The sequence below is a fragment of the Prinia subflava genome, chromosome 10, assembly GCF_021018805.1.
Source record: "Prinia subflava isolate CZ2003 ecotype Zambia chromosome 10, Cam_Psub_1.2, whole genome shotgun sequence".
In the NCBI taxonomy this organism is placed as follows: Eukaryota; Metazoa; Chordata; class Aves; order Passeriformes; family Cisticolidae; genus Prinia; species Prinia subflava.
In genome coordinates, this window is record NC_086256.1 from 24,164,632 (window position 1) to 24,181,497 (window position 16,866).

Consider the following 16,866-nt stretch of genomic DNA (forward strand, 5'->3'; position numbering starts at 1 on the left):
GTTGAAGAAGCTCCTGGTGCAGCTTTGCAGCCCCCTGTTGCATTTTCAGGTTTGTGTGGCCCCTGTCCCTGCCCTGGGGGGCATCACCTAACCCTGCAGCGGTTTCTGTACACAGCCCCTGAGCAGGGAAAGCCCTGGCCCAGACACTCCCCAGGGGCTGTGATGCTCCGAGCCTCTCCAGCAGCAAGCCTGGCTCTCCCCTGCAGGCATGAGGAACGTGGGACACCCACCCCCTGCCCTGTCCTGTGCATACACCCATCTGAAATGTCATTTATAGCATCACAGACTCCTCTTTGGACACCGCCTCCTTGAAGAAAAGGACACAGAGCCAGGTCAGGGCACGCCTGTGGTGCAAGGGTTTCCCAAAAGGTACCTTTAATGTGTTTGCAGCAGCAGCAAGCAGTCAGTGCTAGTTTTGGCACCCAGAGTTAGATGTGCAGCACTACACATTAGACACCAAGTCATCCCCCCCTCAACATTTGATCCATAGGAATAGAGAAAGTGAACTAAAACAGGACTATGAGCACATACAAAATCAAGTTATTTGTGTTCTATCACACTTCCAGCTGGTAATATTAGAAAAATAAACTTAAGACAGGTACTACAACACATTTTCTTTGCCAGCTGGCAAGAGTTTAAAACCCATGAGACCACCCCCCCCAAATTGTTGTTGGTGTACAAAGATCAGCTCACCCAGAGTAACAAAACTGCTGTACAGAAAGCACGCTCTGCATTCCCCTCAAAGTACTTGGAGCCAGAATCCTTCTCCCACCCCAGAAAGTCTGGATGTGTCATGCCAGAAACCCTGTGCAGCTCTAAGGAAGGTGGTGCAGACTAACTCACACTATTGCAGCAGAGGCAGCAGCTCACCTGCGGGGGCAATCCCCTGTCCCACTCGGGCTCTAGAAACTCCAAGGCTGTCTCTTTGTTTCAATAACCATTTATCTGCCATTTGCATTTCAACAGACAAAATACTCTGCTGAGTATATAAAAACTGTTATAAAAAGGCAATTGTAAAAGATAAGGTATTAGCAGAGGCATGTCAGCTTTGTTTTTAATAAAAAAAATAGCCATTATATCTATTTAAATAAGGCTTCTTGTTACAGATTGTTCCAGTTACTAAAGGAAACCAAGGCCTAATGAAAGAAAAAAACATTATCCCCCACAAAGGTTACCCTTCCTGCCCCAAGAACACACCTCCAGGAAGTCATCCAATGTGCAAAGTGACAAACACTGGGGGAAGCTCCTGAAATGATATGCCCAGTCTAGTTTCTCTTGCGTTATCGTCAAAATCTTAAAACCAAAACCTTTAAAGTTCTAAAATACACAAAAACCCTTTCATCTCAATATTCTTTCCAAAACAAATATATACAGCACATTAATATGCAATATGCAAAAGCTCTGTGTTGCTGTTGGCAACATCCATGCCCTCCCCACCCCTATTCACAGGTGTACCTCTACTGAAACACAATTACATCACTAAGCCTGTTAGTTTGAAAAGGGAATTTAATTCACTTAAAACTTGTAAATTTTGGTGTAGGGGCTCCACTCGTTCGACTCTGGATTGTAGACCTCAATCGTGTTCAAGAACTCATTGCCATCAAAGCCCCCCACTGCATAAATGGTGTTGGCCACGGTGGTGATGCCAGCGTTGCTCCTGGGCGTGGTCATGCTGCCCATCATCTTCCACTCGTTCCTGGCAGGGTCGTACATCTCCACGCAGTTCACCGCGTGCGTGCCGTCGAATCCCCCGGCCACAAAGAGCTTTCCTGGGGGAGGAAAGGGAGCCACGCTCACTGCTCAGCACCAGCTGCATCCTGCTCCCTCCAGGACAACGCCCAAGGGAGAGCAGGTGTTGCAGACCTTGCCCTGGTCAAGGTCTGCACTTACAGGAGCCGTGTGCTCTGGGTCTCCTAGCCATGAGAGCTGATGGGAATTTGATTCAGAGTAAGGGCAAAGTCCAAATTCAAACAGGTGCAGCTCTAGAAGCTGCACAGTGACATTTTCAAAAGACAGACATGGGGTGGATACCCCACCACCAAGAGGTTTTTGCCTTTTAGTTACAACTGGCTGTTTAGCCAGGCTCCAACTGTGTTGTTTCCTGCCTAAAAAGGAGCACAGCTTTGTATTCCCCTTGCATCAGAGCAAACATGAAAGGCCCCGAGGCAGCAGCAGCAGCAGCCCCAGCCTACCGTCACGGACAGCCACGCCGGCGCCGCGCCGCGCCACGTTCATGGGCGCCATCAGGGTCCACGTGTTGTTGTCGGGGTTGTAGCGCTCCACGCTGTTGAGGCAGTTCCACGACTCGGCCCCGCCGATGATGTACAGGTACCCCCCCAGCTCACACACGGCCGACTGGTGCCTCCCTGGAACAGAGCCAGCACTGTCAGCCACCAGCAACAGCAGCTCAAAGGGGCTTAGGTGTAGTTTTTGGCTTGGTGCAGTTCTGCAGTTGCCCTTTTCTCCCCACCCCTGCCCAGCTCCCCAGCAAACTTACGGATGTTGAGGGGAGCACAGCTCGTCCAAGCCTTCGTTACAGGATCAAACACATCACAGTTCTTCAGTCCCTTCTGGCCATATGGATCAGAACCACCCACAATGTACAGCTTTCCATTCAGGGCACACACTCCTGTCGATACAGGAGAGAACGGTGAGTGAATAACAAGTGGCTGAGTTTCCAGCCCCCCCGGGCCCTGCAGAGGCCTCACCTGCGTTGCAGCGGTTGGTCCGCAGCTCCGGAACAGGGGTCCAGTCATCGATCTCGGGCTCGTACATCTCCCCACAGCTCAGGTCATCCGAGTGGCCGTTCGACCCACCCACGACGTACAGCTGCCCCTGGAGGAACAAACCACACCCATCACCTCTCGGCACACCACTGAGCTTGTGAGCACTCAGGTAACTGCAGAACTAGAGAAACAACTTGTAGAGCCATCCTGCTCGGTGTGCCCCGTTCGGCTCAGCCCAGGCGGGGTCCCACAGGCGCTCCCCACCCCACACACCATCAGCACCGCCATCTGGAACCGGGCCCTCGGCGTCCTCATGGGCGCAATGAAGGTCCAGGTGTCCTTCTCAGGGTCGTAGCACTCCACGGTGCGCAGGCACTCCTCCCTGTTGTAGCCCCCTGCGAGCGAGAGGTTACTGGCCCCACGTCCCGAGGCTGCACCACAGCCCCGCGCGGCGCCCCCGCCCCGGCTCACCGGCAGCGATGAGCCTGCCGTGCAGCTCGGCCGTGCCCAGCCCCGAGCGCGCGTACTGCATGGGCGACATGGGCTTCTCGATGAGGTCGCTGGGCTGCAGCTCGAAGCTCAGGCTCTTGAGCAGCCGCGGGGTGCTGGAGGGGGAGCTCTGCGGGCTGTTGCGGCCGTGCAGGAAGATGACGCACAGCACGCCGTCCAGCACGGCCAGGCACAGGTACGTGTTACCTGCGGGGACAGCACACCGCCACCGTCAGCACGGCGCCACGGCGGGGGCTCAGCTGGATGTGCCACTCCCCTGGGCAGCACAGGAACTTCATCTTTTCAGGTTACTGAGTTCAGGTGTTAGAAAAAGTGTTAGTTATTGACAACTATGCTTTAGATACTGAAAGAGTGCTGAAGGACATGTGAGAGCAACTTGAACATGTGCTGGGGAGTCTCCTCCCACACAGAGCAAACGGCTCTGCTGATTAACTATGGACTGTCTCCTTAGGGTTTTCTGGGAAAATGAGGACACACCATGAATTTAGTTGATAAGGAACCGAGATGTGTGATCCCAGTTTGGCCCAGGTACATCAGAAGCTCCCTACAAATTACTTGACTTGTATCATCAGTAAGAAAGAACACCTCAGCATTCCTCAGAGATAGGAAGGACATTCCCAGGGAGCAGAAGGTGGCAGGTACCCGAGACCAGACACATCTGTTACACAGCCCCTGCCCCTGTTACTCACTCGAAGTCTTCTCTGAAGCAATGATTTTCCACTCGTGTTTAGGACTCTGAACAGTAGCATTTGGAGAAAGACTTCCAGAGGAGCTGCTACTGATCTGCTTGTGATCATTCTCTCGTGGTGGTCTCTTCTGCAAAATCAAAAGGCAGCTACAGAAACCTAGCCAGAGACTACAGCTCCTTCTACCTCTGCTTCTCTGAGATACTGCAGCTACTCCAGAGCACACTCCTCTACCACCTCCGCAGAGCAGCATTTATAGCACACCTACATTTTCAGCAGAACATCTTGCCTGCCCAGCAACAGTGGCCAAAAACCACCCTACACTTTTCTCCTGGAACTCACTTTATCCTGTGACTGCAGCTTTATACTGCTGGTGCTGGACTGCAAATCCCTGAAGTGAGTGTGCATTTCTAGCAGGATTTACAAATGTAAGGAAAGAGCTACATGCAGCTGGAGAGAACTGAGCTACCACACAGGAGCCTCACTCCCAAGCTCTGCTTCTGGAGCTTGAGTTAATTATATAATGCTGTTTGAAGTGAATTAACTATTCTCTTCATTCCCTGAAGACAAACTAATTTCACCTCAGTTCCTCTCTGTGCTCAGATTAGCTGTTTCTTGGATCTTACTCCCTTGATACTTCCCATTAAAAAGAGATTTCTGCTTACTTTTCATCTCCGATTAAATTTATACTGTAGCTTACATTATTTTGCTCTATTAAGAAAAACCTCAGCATTTCCAGTTTCAGCACAGTTGGCTGGGTTGTTGAGGCTCTTCCTGAAGCACAGGAAATTACCACACTGTCTATTCTGTTCAGCAGCAGAGTTTATGACCACAGTCCCAAGTTCCCTGGAGCCTGATCTCCATGGAAACTGTCACAAGACTTCTGAAACACATCACCTAACTCAGATAACCTCACACTGAGGAGCTGGATTGCTAAGCTCAGCTCACCGTGACAACCAGAGCACTTGTAGAGAAAATTTTTGTTATTTCTGAACCTTCAACCAATTAACCACTTATGCTCTTATCTTTAAATTGCATGGACAGCAACAGAAAATACAAACTTTTGTAATTTAAAAACATAAAAGTTACGATTTTTCCAGGGCTGGCATCTAAGGGTTTTTTAGTGTTAGTTCTTTCAGCTGTTTAGGATGTCTGAAGCTGGTGACCTTCTTATCAGAAAGGATTTGTAGAAAAACGTTGAGAAGTCCTAGTTTTATTTCTGAAAACTTTCTTAATATTCACCTCTCTGCTTCTAAGCATTACAAGTGGTATCCAGACATGGAGAACCTGTGAAGGCTTTCTAAAAACAATTAAGAAACTGGAAAACAAGCTGCCTTTTCCTTTTCCTCTCATTTCACTTCTAAAATCCACATTCTGGGATGGACATTGTTTTACACATTAGCTAAAAATTTCACGAAGGAAGCTTTTTGTATGAACATGTTTCACTGTTATAAAATACTACGTGTTTGCTTCAAAATCATAAATTTAAACCAGGTTCATTTGCATAAAGCAACTGATAATTTGCAATTGATAGTCCTTTTTTATTCTGTCTAATTTAGCCTGCATTTGTGCTAAGCCATGTGGTTTTCTGGAGTTCAGAAGGATTACACCTGGTAAGAAATAAAAAAAATATAAAACCTTAAAGAAAGACCTCTCAAAAAGCACAGGAGTGATCTGCACCCAGTCAGAGAGATTTGGCAGCCACACCAACCAGTGCAGCTGAACAAAAGCAGTGCACGCTGGCAGCTGAAGGATCAGAACTTGGATTTGGAATCTTTTTCTGGGCCCAAATTTCCCAGACACATTCCCCACTGCAAGCCAAGCAGTCCGTGTTTCTCTACAGTGCCTGGGAACTCTACAAGGTCTCAGCTGAGTGCTTCTCTGCCTCTTCTTTCTCTAACAGCCAGGATTGATTTTGAAGTCAGAGCACCCTGTTTTGCAAAGCCTGAGAGTCAGCCCAGCCTGTCAAAGGGACAAGCTGAGAGCACATCATGGCCTGCAGCAGCTCCCAGCCAGACACCTTCTCGTGATGCATTTCTCCACTACAGCACCTGCTGCCTCCTCTGCCAGCAGAACACGGGGCTTCAGGTGTGCTGTAAACTGCTCCAGTCTACCTGGGGTTACCTGAGACTGTCTGCAATTTGTACCTGCACAAACTGAATGTGGTCATCACTGCAATACACCTCAGCCTGTCCATCTAGCAGATTTCCATCAAGCAGCTTGTGATCAGCTGAGTAGTACAGCGTTTGCACCTGCAAAAACAACAACAGAACACCCATGTGGCTGCTGTCTCTGTGCTCCTCAGCTACAGGCACATTACCCCAGGCACCACACTGCTCATCAGCTCATCTTAAGCTCGCACAGTGGCAAAACTAAAAGGAAGCAGATGTCATGGTGGCAATCTTCAAATAGGGGGTGAAGGTTCCTTACTTTCTCAGCTTGAGAGAAATCTTCATTTTCCATGGGCTTCTGCTGTTTTCCCAGCACAGAAACATTAGACAAGCAAAAGGCACATTAATTTGCAGAGTTACACAAATTCACAGTCTCATGCAAGCATTTTCCCTTATCCCTGCACACAAGTTTTCTGCTATGAAAAATACACATTTTATCTCCATCAAAAAAGGCCAAGAGAAGCCAACAGTGGACTCTAAAAGAAAGGTATGGGAATGAGGGAAGACAACACAAATTTAAGTTCTGGAAGAAACTGTTGTCCACCACTGAAATCAGATGCAGCTGTTTCAATGAAATGCATCTTAATTTCAACACATTTAAAGCTTTTAAATGAGTTTCTCTGAGAGAAAATACACACTTGAGATTATACGACAGCATCAACATGTACTTTTGCCTAGACAAGTGTTTCTGGGGATCTTTCATGCTTGTGATAGCAGACTTGGAAAATTGTGAAGAATTTCACAAGATTTGGGTAAAGTCTTTTTGCTGGAGCCAATTAAAAATTTCGTCTCCCCGCTAATTTTGGCACTAAACACTGCCCAGGCTACATCTACCATTAGTATTCATGAGAAAAGCCATTTAACAACACACAAGTTTCAAAATAATGCATCCTGTAAAGGAGTAAGTAAACACCATTAAATCATCATGATCGTTCTCTGCCCACAGCGGATTTTCTTAGGAGCACTGGGGCAGGACTGCTGCTTCTGTACGTGTCAATACCCTTGAGGCTCTTCTTGGTTCTTCAGCCTTGGTATCCTAGTTTTGTTAATAAACCTATGGGGAGATAAACCAATGGGGAGGAACAACCATTAGAAGCTTTTACCTACTGTGCATTTACAAGCAAAACCTGCAAAGGAAAACATCACCAATCTACGGCAAGCCTCAGTACCACCTCCCCAAACTAAAGCAGATACAGGCCACTCTGAGGCTACTATACAGCACCAGGGAGCAAAAAGGAAAGTGAAGACCAGACTGAACAGTGTATCCAGCTCACCTGAACACCCCCCCAGTTTCTCAGCTTAGGGGTACCTACAGCAAAATTTAAATTCTTTAGGGTCATAGTTAAAAAAGTGAAGAAGAAAAAAAAAAGTAAAAAGGGATCATCCTTCATATTGGCTTTTTTGGGTTTTTTTTTAATGTCTAATCCCATAATCCCATTTTCTTGAAGACTAACCTCTTCCATCAGATCTTGCAGGCTGCCTCCGTTCTCCCAGATGCTGCGCTGTACCCAGTTGATTACCTTTGTGTACAATTTGCCATTGCTGGGTAGGCCAACATTGTCTTCCAGCATTATTTCAAGCTTGAGGGAGAGAAGAAAAGATTATTTACTCTCTAGGAATTACCCTGTAGCATACTGTACTTTACACAGTGAGCACAACTCTCACTTTACCACAGAGCCAGGAAACACCACAAGGGGCTTTCAGCCTATGGAACTAGGAAGCACATTTAAACACAATCACCTTTTACAGCTGGAAAGGGTGACAGCACCTGTTCTCTACAGTGAAGGTTCACAGTAGTAAGAACAGGACACAGATCAAAATTGTCACACTGTTGGCAGGAGTCAGTACACCAAGCTTTCCTGCCCCCAAAAGGGAAAGAAATCCTAGCTGCTCCTCAGGTTGCTTTTTGGCAATCGTGTACCAAAAGGAATTCTACAAAGTTAAGCTAACCTTTAACCGTGGGAGTTTGAGGAATTCCTCCTGTTCTGAAATCTCTACAAGGTGTTCCTGAATGTAGCCATCGATCTTGTTCAACAACCGAGAGTCTCCCATGCAGCTGGCAAAGTTCCGGTAGGAGATGCAGCTCTGCACGTCCATCTTGGAGAGCAAATAGTCACCACAAACCTGGCAGGGAAAGAGCTGCAGCTTAGCTCACAAACAGACAGTTTTTATACATTTAAATCATCTATCCCAACATACAGCAGCAGCTGTTATTGTAACTGCAGAGCAGTGACTCTGCTGTCATCCCCATGCCAGTGCTGTAAAGGGAATGTTGCCTTCCACATCTTAAATGAAAAAGTCAGACACATTTGGAAGCTTCTGAAATCTGCACTGACCCCATGCTTTTCTACTGAACACCTATGTAAAACTACTTCTCAGTCAGGTGAGCCAATAATCCCAATCCCCTTGTAAAGAGTATCCCTATCTGTGGCTAAGAGTATTTCCAAAGTCAAGCACTACCAAATTTATGTTCAGGAGTGTGTGAATTACTCTTTTCTGACAGATTTACAGGTCTGTTCATGCTCCCAGCACAACCAAGCACAGCACTGCTGCCACCGATCTGAAGGCAAGGAATCAGCCAAGATTCAAAGTTGTTTTTCTTACACAGGTGCACAAATACAGAATGTAACTTCACCTGGCACCAAGACAGCTCAAGTGGAAGCAAAGCATCCAGCTGGCAACAAATCAATACAGTGCTAAGAAACATCTACAGCAGTTCTGTACTGAGCACTTCTTCCACGAAGCATCAGGTTTTGGCTCACTAACACCAAAAGGTGCAATGCTGTCAGTCTGGGAAGGCAGAATGGACTTTCAGAAGAGCTGAGAACCGTACCTGCTTAACCCTCTCCATCTTCAACTTCTTTGCTGCAGAGTATACATCTTTCACCAGCTCTTTATCAGCTTTCAACCTATTAAGGAGAGAAATTTACCTCTATTATTCTGATTTTTCAAATCAAAGTCTGTCCTCTCTCTAGTTAATGTAAGAACTACTTACTGAGCAGTATAGGCATAATTCAACAGAACTTCAACAGCTTCTGGGTTGAGATCATCGAATTTCACGTGGGAAACCCCATGACAGTCACTGTCAGTGTTGAAGATTTCAAACAGGTAGGGACTGCAGCACGCCAGCACGGCTCGGTGCGCCAGCATCTCGTGTCCACACACCTTTATGCCAAACACAAACAAGAAGCCCATGTGCTGGTGAGGATCTTTTGTATTTTCACAACATGAAGGCCTACTCAGGTGAGTGCCACAGTTCAAATCAATTTTTCAAATCAACAGTCTCCAGCTGAAAGTTAGCATCACTTCTCTCAAAGTGCACCCCGTTTGGTTTTTTTAGTGTGCATTTCTCAGAAGAACGGGCTTCTAAAATCTCACATCTCCCAGCCAGGGAGGCAACAGCCCCACATGGTTTAACCCCTACCTCCCCCAGGCAGCCCGTGGGGCAGGGCACAGGTACCTGCAGGCGGACGTCGCAGAACTGACCGCTCTTGCGTAAGGCGTTGAGTTTGGCAACAGAGGACTCGATGAAGTTCTCATCCTCAAACATCAAATATCCGTTGGGAATCATTTTGGTGTTGGTCTGGCTGCACAGGTAACAGGCAAGGGTTACACATACAGCATTTGGCTTCAGTACAGCAGTACCAGCAACATGTTGTTTGCAAACAAACGTGCAGGGGGCATTAATGGATTAATGATTTTCAGGGACTGAGGCCACAACTTTTAATGCATCCACATCACCTCAGCAGGTGCTGGGTTCAAAACCTCAGACTGAACCTGTGCCAGCTCTGTGGGAGCAAGCTTAGAGCCACTGGACTACACAGATTCCCCTCCCTAAAGATATTTTTTAGTAGTTCCATCCCCAGCTATCATTACTCATCACCGCTTTCCACTCCCTACCATCCTGGTCCAGCTGCATTTTTTGCAGACACGAAACCCAGCTACATTGAAAAATAAGAACTGAGAATTTAAAGTAGCTAGTGAAGTAGAATAGATAGAGAAACATTTTCTGTTTAATTTTATGAGTAATGACTCAGTACTTTAGAGCAGCTGGAAGCCATGAAAGAACATTACAACCAACAAAACAGACAGAATTTAATAAATTCTGAACAACAATCATGTATTTTAAGTCATCTCAAAGCTAGAACAACTTCCTCAGCCATATAAATAGATACCACCTCAGGGAGATCAGTCCAAGACTGGAACAGTAACTTCAGGAAACTTTTTTTTTTTAATGTGGAAGCTATTCTATAGCTCCTTTAATTGATTCTTTTTTAGTTAACCACTGTCCAAATAAGAAGCTGATTAAGAATACTAAACTATTACCCTTAGGTGACTTAATGAATTTGAAATCAGATTTGTAAATTTGAGCTGCTAACATACACAGAAGTACAGTTACCTTAAAAATCTTAGAGGAACGTGTATGTGGGATTCTATTAATGTTACCAGCAACAATTTGTATTTCCATCTGAAGCTTAAGAAAATTCTGACAATCACACTAAATAAGCAAACTGCAAACCAGACAAAGTGGATTGCAAAAATCAGTAATGAAAATACCAAGGCTCCCACAAAATACTTCTAGTGTTAATCCATCTATTTTAAATTCACTTGCTACTGCGAGTATTCAACCCTGAACTAGCAACAATAATCTTACTTACAAACATCCAGTTGTTGTGTTTTATTAAAGACAAGACATCAAGATTTTAAATTTACATAATTTCAGCAGAACTATTAACTACTCTATACACAATTAATGTTACAACTTACCAAGCAAATGTATGACTGTAAATTTAAAATAGCCCAATGGTATCACTGTGTGAGAACAGAGCACTTGAGTTTCAGAATCTCCTGACAGGAATGATGTTTGTGGAAATGCAAAAGCAGATGTGTGTTTGCAGCTGCAATATGGATTCCAAAACTAGCAGGCTTGAAGATGATGTAATATAGTCCTTAGGAGCTATAGACATGAATTTCTTCTGTGATAATCATGCATCATAACCTGCAATAAAGGAGAAGGTATCAAGTAAGGACAACAGATAGTGTTGCCACGTATTTCACATAAAACTTGATTCATGCTCTTGACCCAAACAAACAAGTTTTTCTTCACAAACAATTTTTTTTCACAAAAAGCAAGCAGCCTGAAAAATTCCATATTGACTCCAATATGTCCTCATGCCTAATAAGAGATCAACCACACCATTGTTATACCTCCAGAGACATGAAAAGGGCTAAATTAGTGCTTAGAGAAAAAGTCAGAAGAGCTGAATCCCATTTTTAGCCAATCCCTTACCAACTCTGCCCTTCAGCACGTCCTGTTATCATTATTGCTTCCACAAGTAGGTAACCCACACGTAACACAACAGAAATGATTCCACTTTCTAAAAACACCCAATCTACAAGCCTCCTACCTTTGGCTCTTCTTGTGCTCATCTACTTATAACCTTCTTCTACTGAATGCCTAAAATTATCTGAGGATGGATTAAGGACATGTCTGAAATGACTAGGCATGTCTCCAGTCTCCGCTCCTTCCAGGAAGATGAATAAAGTCAGGAATCACTGTCTGTATGACAGCTTTCTCTGGTAGCAAGTCTCTCTGCCACGCTGGGAACAGAATCTGTTGGGTTCTGGTTGAGCTCTGCACTGGCAGTGCAGACTGGCTTTGCTAGGAATTCACATGCTGGTGGGCTCTTTATGCTGTGATTTTTTGGGGAAGGGAAAAGAGGAGGAGGAGCAGCACCAGCAGGGAGGGAACAGGCAACAAACACTCTGGAACTTTCCATGACCCTAGTGCCACCTCAGGAAAACATCAATCACTTCAGCTCCAACACCATATTTATATCTCCAGAATAAATACCACGCTGGGAACCAGGTTTCCTAAAAATAGGTGCAGCTCATTTCTCCTTGTCAAAAACTCCAAGTGCCCCCCGTGGCAGGGAAGAGAACCTTGTGACCCTGGTGCGTGGCCAGCGCTCAGGCCAGGGGTGACCTTGGCAGGGGCAGAACCTGCCTGGTGCCCGGGCAGCGCAGCAGCTCCAGAGGCTGATTCCCGGGAGCAGCAGGGGGCACCATGGACCAGCTCCACGGGACACTGCCCCATTCCTCAGCGGGCACACAGAATATTCCAGCCAGCACAGAGCTGTGCAGGCACAGTGAGTGCTCGCTGAGCCTGGCTGGAGCAGCACACAGCCCGGGGAAGGGCATTCCTGCTCCCCAGCACGGCAGCGCCCCGGAATGCCGGACACAACCTCCTTCAACACACTGCAGTGCCACTTTGCTTTGCTGGGAAATCTCACATATAGGTGAGATTAAATAATAATAAATTAAGGTACATTCTTTTTGTAATCCTACAGGCAAGGTAAGAAGCTGACACCAAGCTCTATTTAGCAAATATTGTTTAACTCGGCATTTGGCAGTCAATACTTCCCCCATTGGTACAACTGGCATAATCAATGCAATTTTTTAAGCAAGCAAACTTCTCAAAACAGAACCCAACGGCCTGATGTCCACACCTTCCCCAAAGATTCACCACAACCAAAATATTTCAAGTCACAGGACAGCTAGTCAAACTATTCTAACTACATCCCACAATCAGCCTCACTCAGTTTACATCTCTGGGGACGTGCTGTCACATTCTGCTATAACACATCAGTTTTATTTCCAATGTTCTAACTCTGCCACACACTTCCTTAGGACCTTGAAGACCTAAGAAGGTCATCCAAAATAGTTCTGGATTGAAATGCAAGATTTGTCTGTTTAAGTCCTCCTTTGTGTGAGACACCAATCCCATGCAGATGCATTTATGCCCCTAATGGTATTGTCCAACCTGAATACTTAGGAATTTGAACATCTTGGAATTCAAATATCTTAATTACTGCCACAAAGTTTCAATGCTGTTGTGTGTGTCGTGCCTAATATCATTACTTGAAACAGCATTAAATAGCACAAGCAGATTCACAACTTTCCAGATTTTGGTTTGGAGTACTGCTGCTAGAACACAACCCAAACTATCAGCCAAAATTCACTGCAAAGTCAAGAATGCTACCTATTCTGCATTAAAGGTTATAAACAGGTACTGCAAACAAACTTCTTCCTTTAAATTATTTTTAAAAATCCAAATTGCTTTGTCATTACCTTCCCCTTCTCGCTTATATTCCCTTTTAGCTCAGCACATCAAGAACTCTGTGGCTTTTTTTATAATTATCCAGGATTTTGAATTTTTTTAAGCTGAGTGAGATGTTCCCAGATGACTGTCAGCCTTGTAAAGCCTGGTGCCTCTGACACGATGACTGTTCAGGCTCCATCCAAATGCACTTCTTTAAACACATTAAAGCTACAGAATTATCATCCCTGAACGGGAACAACACATTCCACTGGAGAAAACTACTTGAGAGCAGCTATTTCCTCCACTTACTTTTCAAATGATGAAAAGAAGTAAAGAGTAATCCCTAAACTCTGGATTTTTGTTGTAGTTGTGACAGTAAAGACTGGCACTGGTGTTGGGGCTGGAGAGCCCCTTGGATCAAGAGCCGATCACACTGGGCTCAGGCAGGCCTGAAGCCACGGAACATCCACACCGTGTGTTCTGGCACTCCAGCAGCTTCCAGGCACAGCAATGCCAGGACTTAAGTGTCTGCCCAGCTGCTCGAGTTTAAACACAACCTTGCTGTAGTAACTGTGTTTCCTGAACACCTCATGTTGTGCACAGACTGTGATTTTCCTTTTCCATGTACGTGTACCACTGGACCAGGAGCGAGCCACAGCTCACAGTGGGCTCAGAGATAAACTGCCTGCACATCCTGACTTCCAGAAGGGAGATCCCCTCCTTGCAAACTCCTCTATTTCACTGTATGCCCATTTGAAGGTACACTGAAGAAAACTCACCTAAACAGCAATGATACTGAGACACAGTTATCCTCAGTGCTGCCCTAGACCTCTCGCCGCAGAGCCTCTCGCAGGAGCTGCGGTCTCAGGTGACCACCAAGACAAGAAGCCCCAGAGGCAAGAAGTCACGCTGCCCATGACCCAACACCACCATCGATTTTACCTCTCATCTTTAACACAGCCCATTTTCCTAGTGCAGTATTTGCTGTGCCAACTCTGCACAAACCTTGTAGTCAAATTAAGGTATTACTTCTTCAACTCACAGGTAAAGCACTGCTCTGGGGGAGATACTTGATAATCTTTTGATTTAAAGTCAACACTTGCTGATGTAATGACAGACACTTGATTGACACTTGTGAAACAAAAATGGAATTTAACACACAGTGAGAGCTTTCTGGCTTGTGACAGCCCAGCTCAGAAGAAATGTAGGTCACACCTACGACTGCTCACAGTCCATTATTTGTATCAGAAGATAAAACCAAATGCCCTCAAAACATTTCTTTCATACATTAGCATTTATTTATGGTAAAAACACATCTTTTCATGTCTGAGTCTGTATTTGAGCAAAACACCAAAGACCAAGACATCTATCGACATACTTTACACCACTAAATAGGCTCAACCTCTTTATACGAGTAATCTAAAGTAAGACTCGGAATTCATAACAATTTTGTTTTGCTTATTCACTTTTCAGTTGCATTCCACTGAAGATTTAGTCTCACTGATAACTATGACTTGTAGACAAAATGGTTCTATTTCACTGCACATCAACCTCAGTCATGCTCCCATGCCAACACTGAGGAGAGAGAGAGCAGAGATGGAATATTTGCTATTGCTGGTTAGGAACTGAAGAGGAAGGACAGAGCGCCATGACCATTTTCCAAAATCTTTTACATGCAGCCCTGGAAGATGCAATGTTTGGACTACCCTCTATAGAGAGCAAGCCCAGAGAGCTCTTCCAAAGACATTTATGCATGCAGATTTAAAAATTTATAAGCAGCAGGCTCCATGCTTGAATATTACTGCTGTTCCAGCGACAACCCTCAGCTGTAACACTCTGCGTGCCCATTCAGCACTGGCTTCTAGGACTGGCCTCCCACGCTTCTAAGCCCTCGTCATTTCTCACACTGGTTCTGCTTTTCCTCTCCTTTCCCACCTTAGACTTTTCTTCCGGTTGTTACAGTCTTTATCCACATCTCTCTTTCAACCTTCTGCCTCACACTCACTCTACTAAAATCTGCGTTTTTTCCTCCCCTTTCCCCACCCCCTGCGTTTATTTCTTTCTACTAACAGAGTTCCCAGAGTTCTCCAAACATCTGTCACACAACCAAGGCAGTGTTTTTTGTTTGTATGTCCTCCTTGTCTTCCACCCCCATTCTGGGCAGTTTTTGCCTTTCTTACCATCTCCTGCTCCTTAAGAACTCAAGCTGATGAAAACAAAATTGGACTTAATTACAGCAGCTAACACGCAGCTTCCTAACGGGAAAGTGCTCTCCGACTCTTGCATCCTGTGCTCCAGGAGTCAGGCTTGTGGCTACAAAATCTGCTTTCTAAAATTAAACCAATCTCACCATCATAGCACCACATCCTGCTTGCTTTCTTATTCTCTAGCTCGCTGAAGAGAATAAACGTGGTGTCTACACACCCATCACTGCAAACAACAAAAAAAGTCCTCCCTTCACAAACCACACAAATAAGGAGTGACATGAGCCTGTATTTCCATTAGTCTATCACCACCCATCTCCTTAGGAAATAACTCGAATGTTTCGCCTCTCACTGTCACTATTTTTCTACCCTGCATGAAATTATAGCCAATTCGGATTTTATTGTCTGCGGGAATGCTGGGTAAAGGAACAGTAAAAGTGGCAATGCAAAGGCATTTTCTACCTTGAAGCACCTCTGAAAATTTTAAAAGCTCTGGAAATTAATGCATGCAGGCAGAAAATACTGTACACCTCCCTCACCACCCCCAAAAAACCCAAAACCAAACCGCTCTGGTCATTCGCAGTCATCAGCTTTCCCCAGAAGCACTAATGTGGGCTGACAGCCACTGTTTTTGCTTTATTATCTCCCACTTCCTAGAACTGGCACAGACGACAGGGAGGGTCATGACATTAGCAACCAGCTGTCAGCACACGTTGCTCATCCCGGAGCGGATATTTCCTTCAAAGTCCAGGATTCCCGCGATTCTCTTTCCCACCTCCCCCCCTCTCGGGTTTAGGCAGATGCCCCTCCGCGGCTGCGGCGTGGCGCTCCGAGAGGCAGCGCCTGACCTTGGCACCGCACCGGAACGCGTGGGGAACCCGGCACCTCCCGGCCGGGGCTCCTCCGCATCCCCCGGCCGCCGGGGCCCGTCCGCTCCCCCGTCACGGCGGGAGCGGCCTCACGCCCTTCAGGCCATGCGGGCAACTCCGCGGCCTAAGAAAACGGGCCCCGAACAAGCAACAAAGCGCCGCGGGGCCAAGGGCTCCGGCTCCCCGAGCGCGGGGCGCCCGCCCGCTCCCCAGCGCCGAACAAAGCGCGGCCACATGGCCCCTGCTCGGCCCCCGCCCGCCGTACCTGGTGCCTCTGAGCGCGGACGGCGCTGAACATATTGAGAGCCTCCAGAATGTGGGGGAAGAAGACTGGCGGGCGCAGCCCCTGCTGGCCGGGAAGGGGCAGCGGAGGAACGGAGGGAGCGGAGAGAGCGGAGGGCGCGGTGCTGCCGAGGGAAGGCGGCGGGAGCGGAGCGGGAAGCGCGGCCACGGGAGCTGCAGACACACGCACGGCGCTGCGCCTCGGACCCTCCGCCTCCGCCAGGCGGGAGGAGAGCGGGGAGGGGAGGAGGCGGTGCCGGGACGGCCGCGCTCGGCCCCGCTCGGCTCCGCTCGGCCGCGAAACGAGTCCGGCCGC

The 16,866-nt window shown here is 46.7% G+C and overlaps 1 protein-coding gene across 2 annotated transcripts; it reads right to left on the reverse strand.

The window, feature by feature from the left end:
• Nucleotides 1-1,026: 1,026 nt before the first annotated feature.
• IVNS1ABP (influenza virus NS1A binding protein) lies at nucleotides 1,027-16,740 on the reverse strand. 2 transcript variants are annotated; one of them, XM_063407759.1, is made up of 15 exons: nucleotides 16,534-16,740; nucleotides 10,861-11,092; nucleotides 9,554-9,680; nucleotides 9,089-9,258; nucleotides 8,927-9,002; nucleotides 8,044-8,217; nucleotides 7,548-7,673; nucleotides 6,070-6,174; nucleotides 3,926-4,052; nucleotides 3,198-3,422; nucleotides 3,000-3,121; nucleotides 2,709-2,835; nucleotides 2,498-2,629; nucleotides 2,193-2,366; nucleotides 1,027-1,769 (listed from the first exon to the last, which is right to left on the reverse strand). In XM_063407759.1, exons 3-15 carry the CDS (start codon nucleotides 9,662-9,664, stop codon nucleotides 1,516-1,518), a joined length of 1,923 nt encoding a protein of 640 aa, XP_063263829.1. In that variant the 5' UTR covers nucleotides 9,665-9,680; nucleotides 10,861-11,092; nucleotides 16,534-16,740; the 3' UTR covers nucleotides 1,027-1,515. The 2 variants fall into 2 exon arrangements, with proteins under 2 accessions (XP_063263829.1, XP_063263830.1); XM_063407760.1 differs by lacking the exon at nucleotides 16,534-16,740 and adding an exon at nucleotides 11,502-11,739.
• Nucleotides 16,741-16,866: the final 126 nt, after the last annotated feature.

Bases quoted from the DNA above. Each gene is read 5' to 3' on its own strand.
- IVNS1ABP (XM_063407759.1), bottom strand. From the start codon at position 9,664: ATGATTCCCAACGGATATTTGATGTTTGAGGATGAGAACTTCATCGAG. The intron at 6,175-7,547 runs GTTAGTCTTCAA...TTGTTTTTGCAG, and splicing joins TGCAAGATCTGATGGAAGAG to GTGCAAACGCTGTACTACTC. The intron at 2,367-2,497 runs GTAAGTTTGCTG...GCTCTGTTCCAG, and splicing joins CTGTGCTCCCCTCAACATCC to GGAGGCACCAGTCGGCCGTG.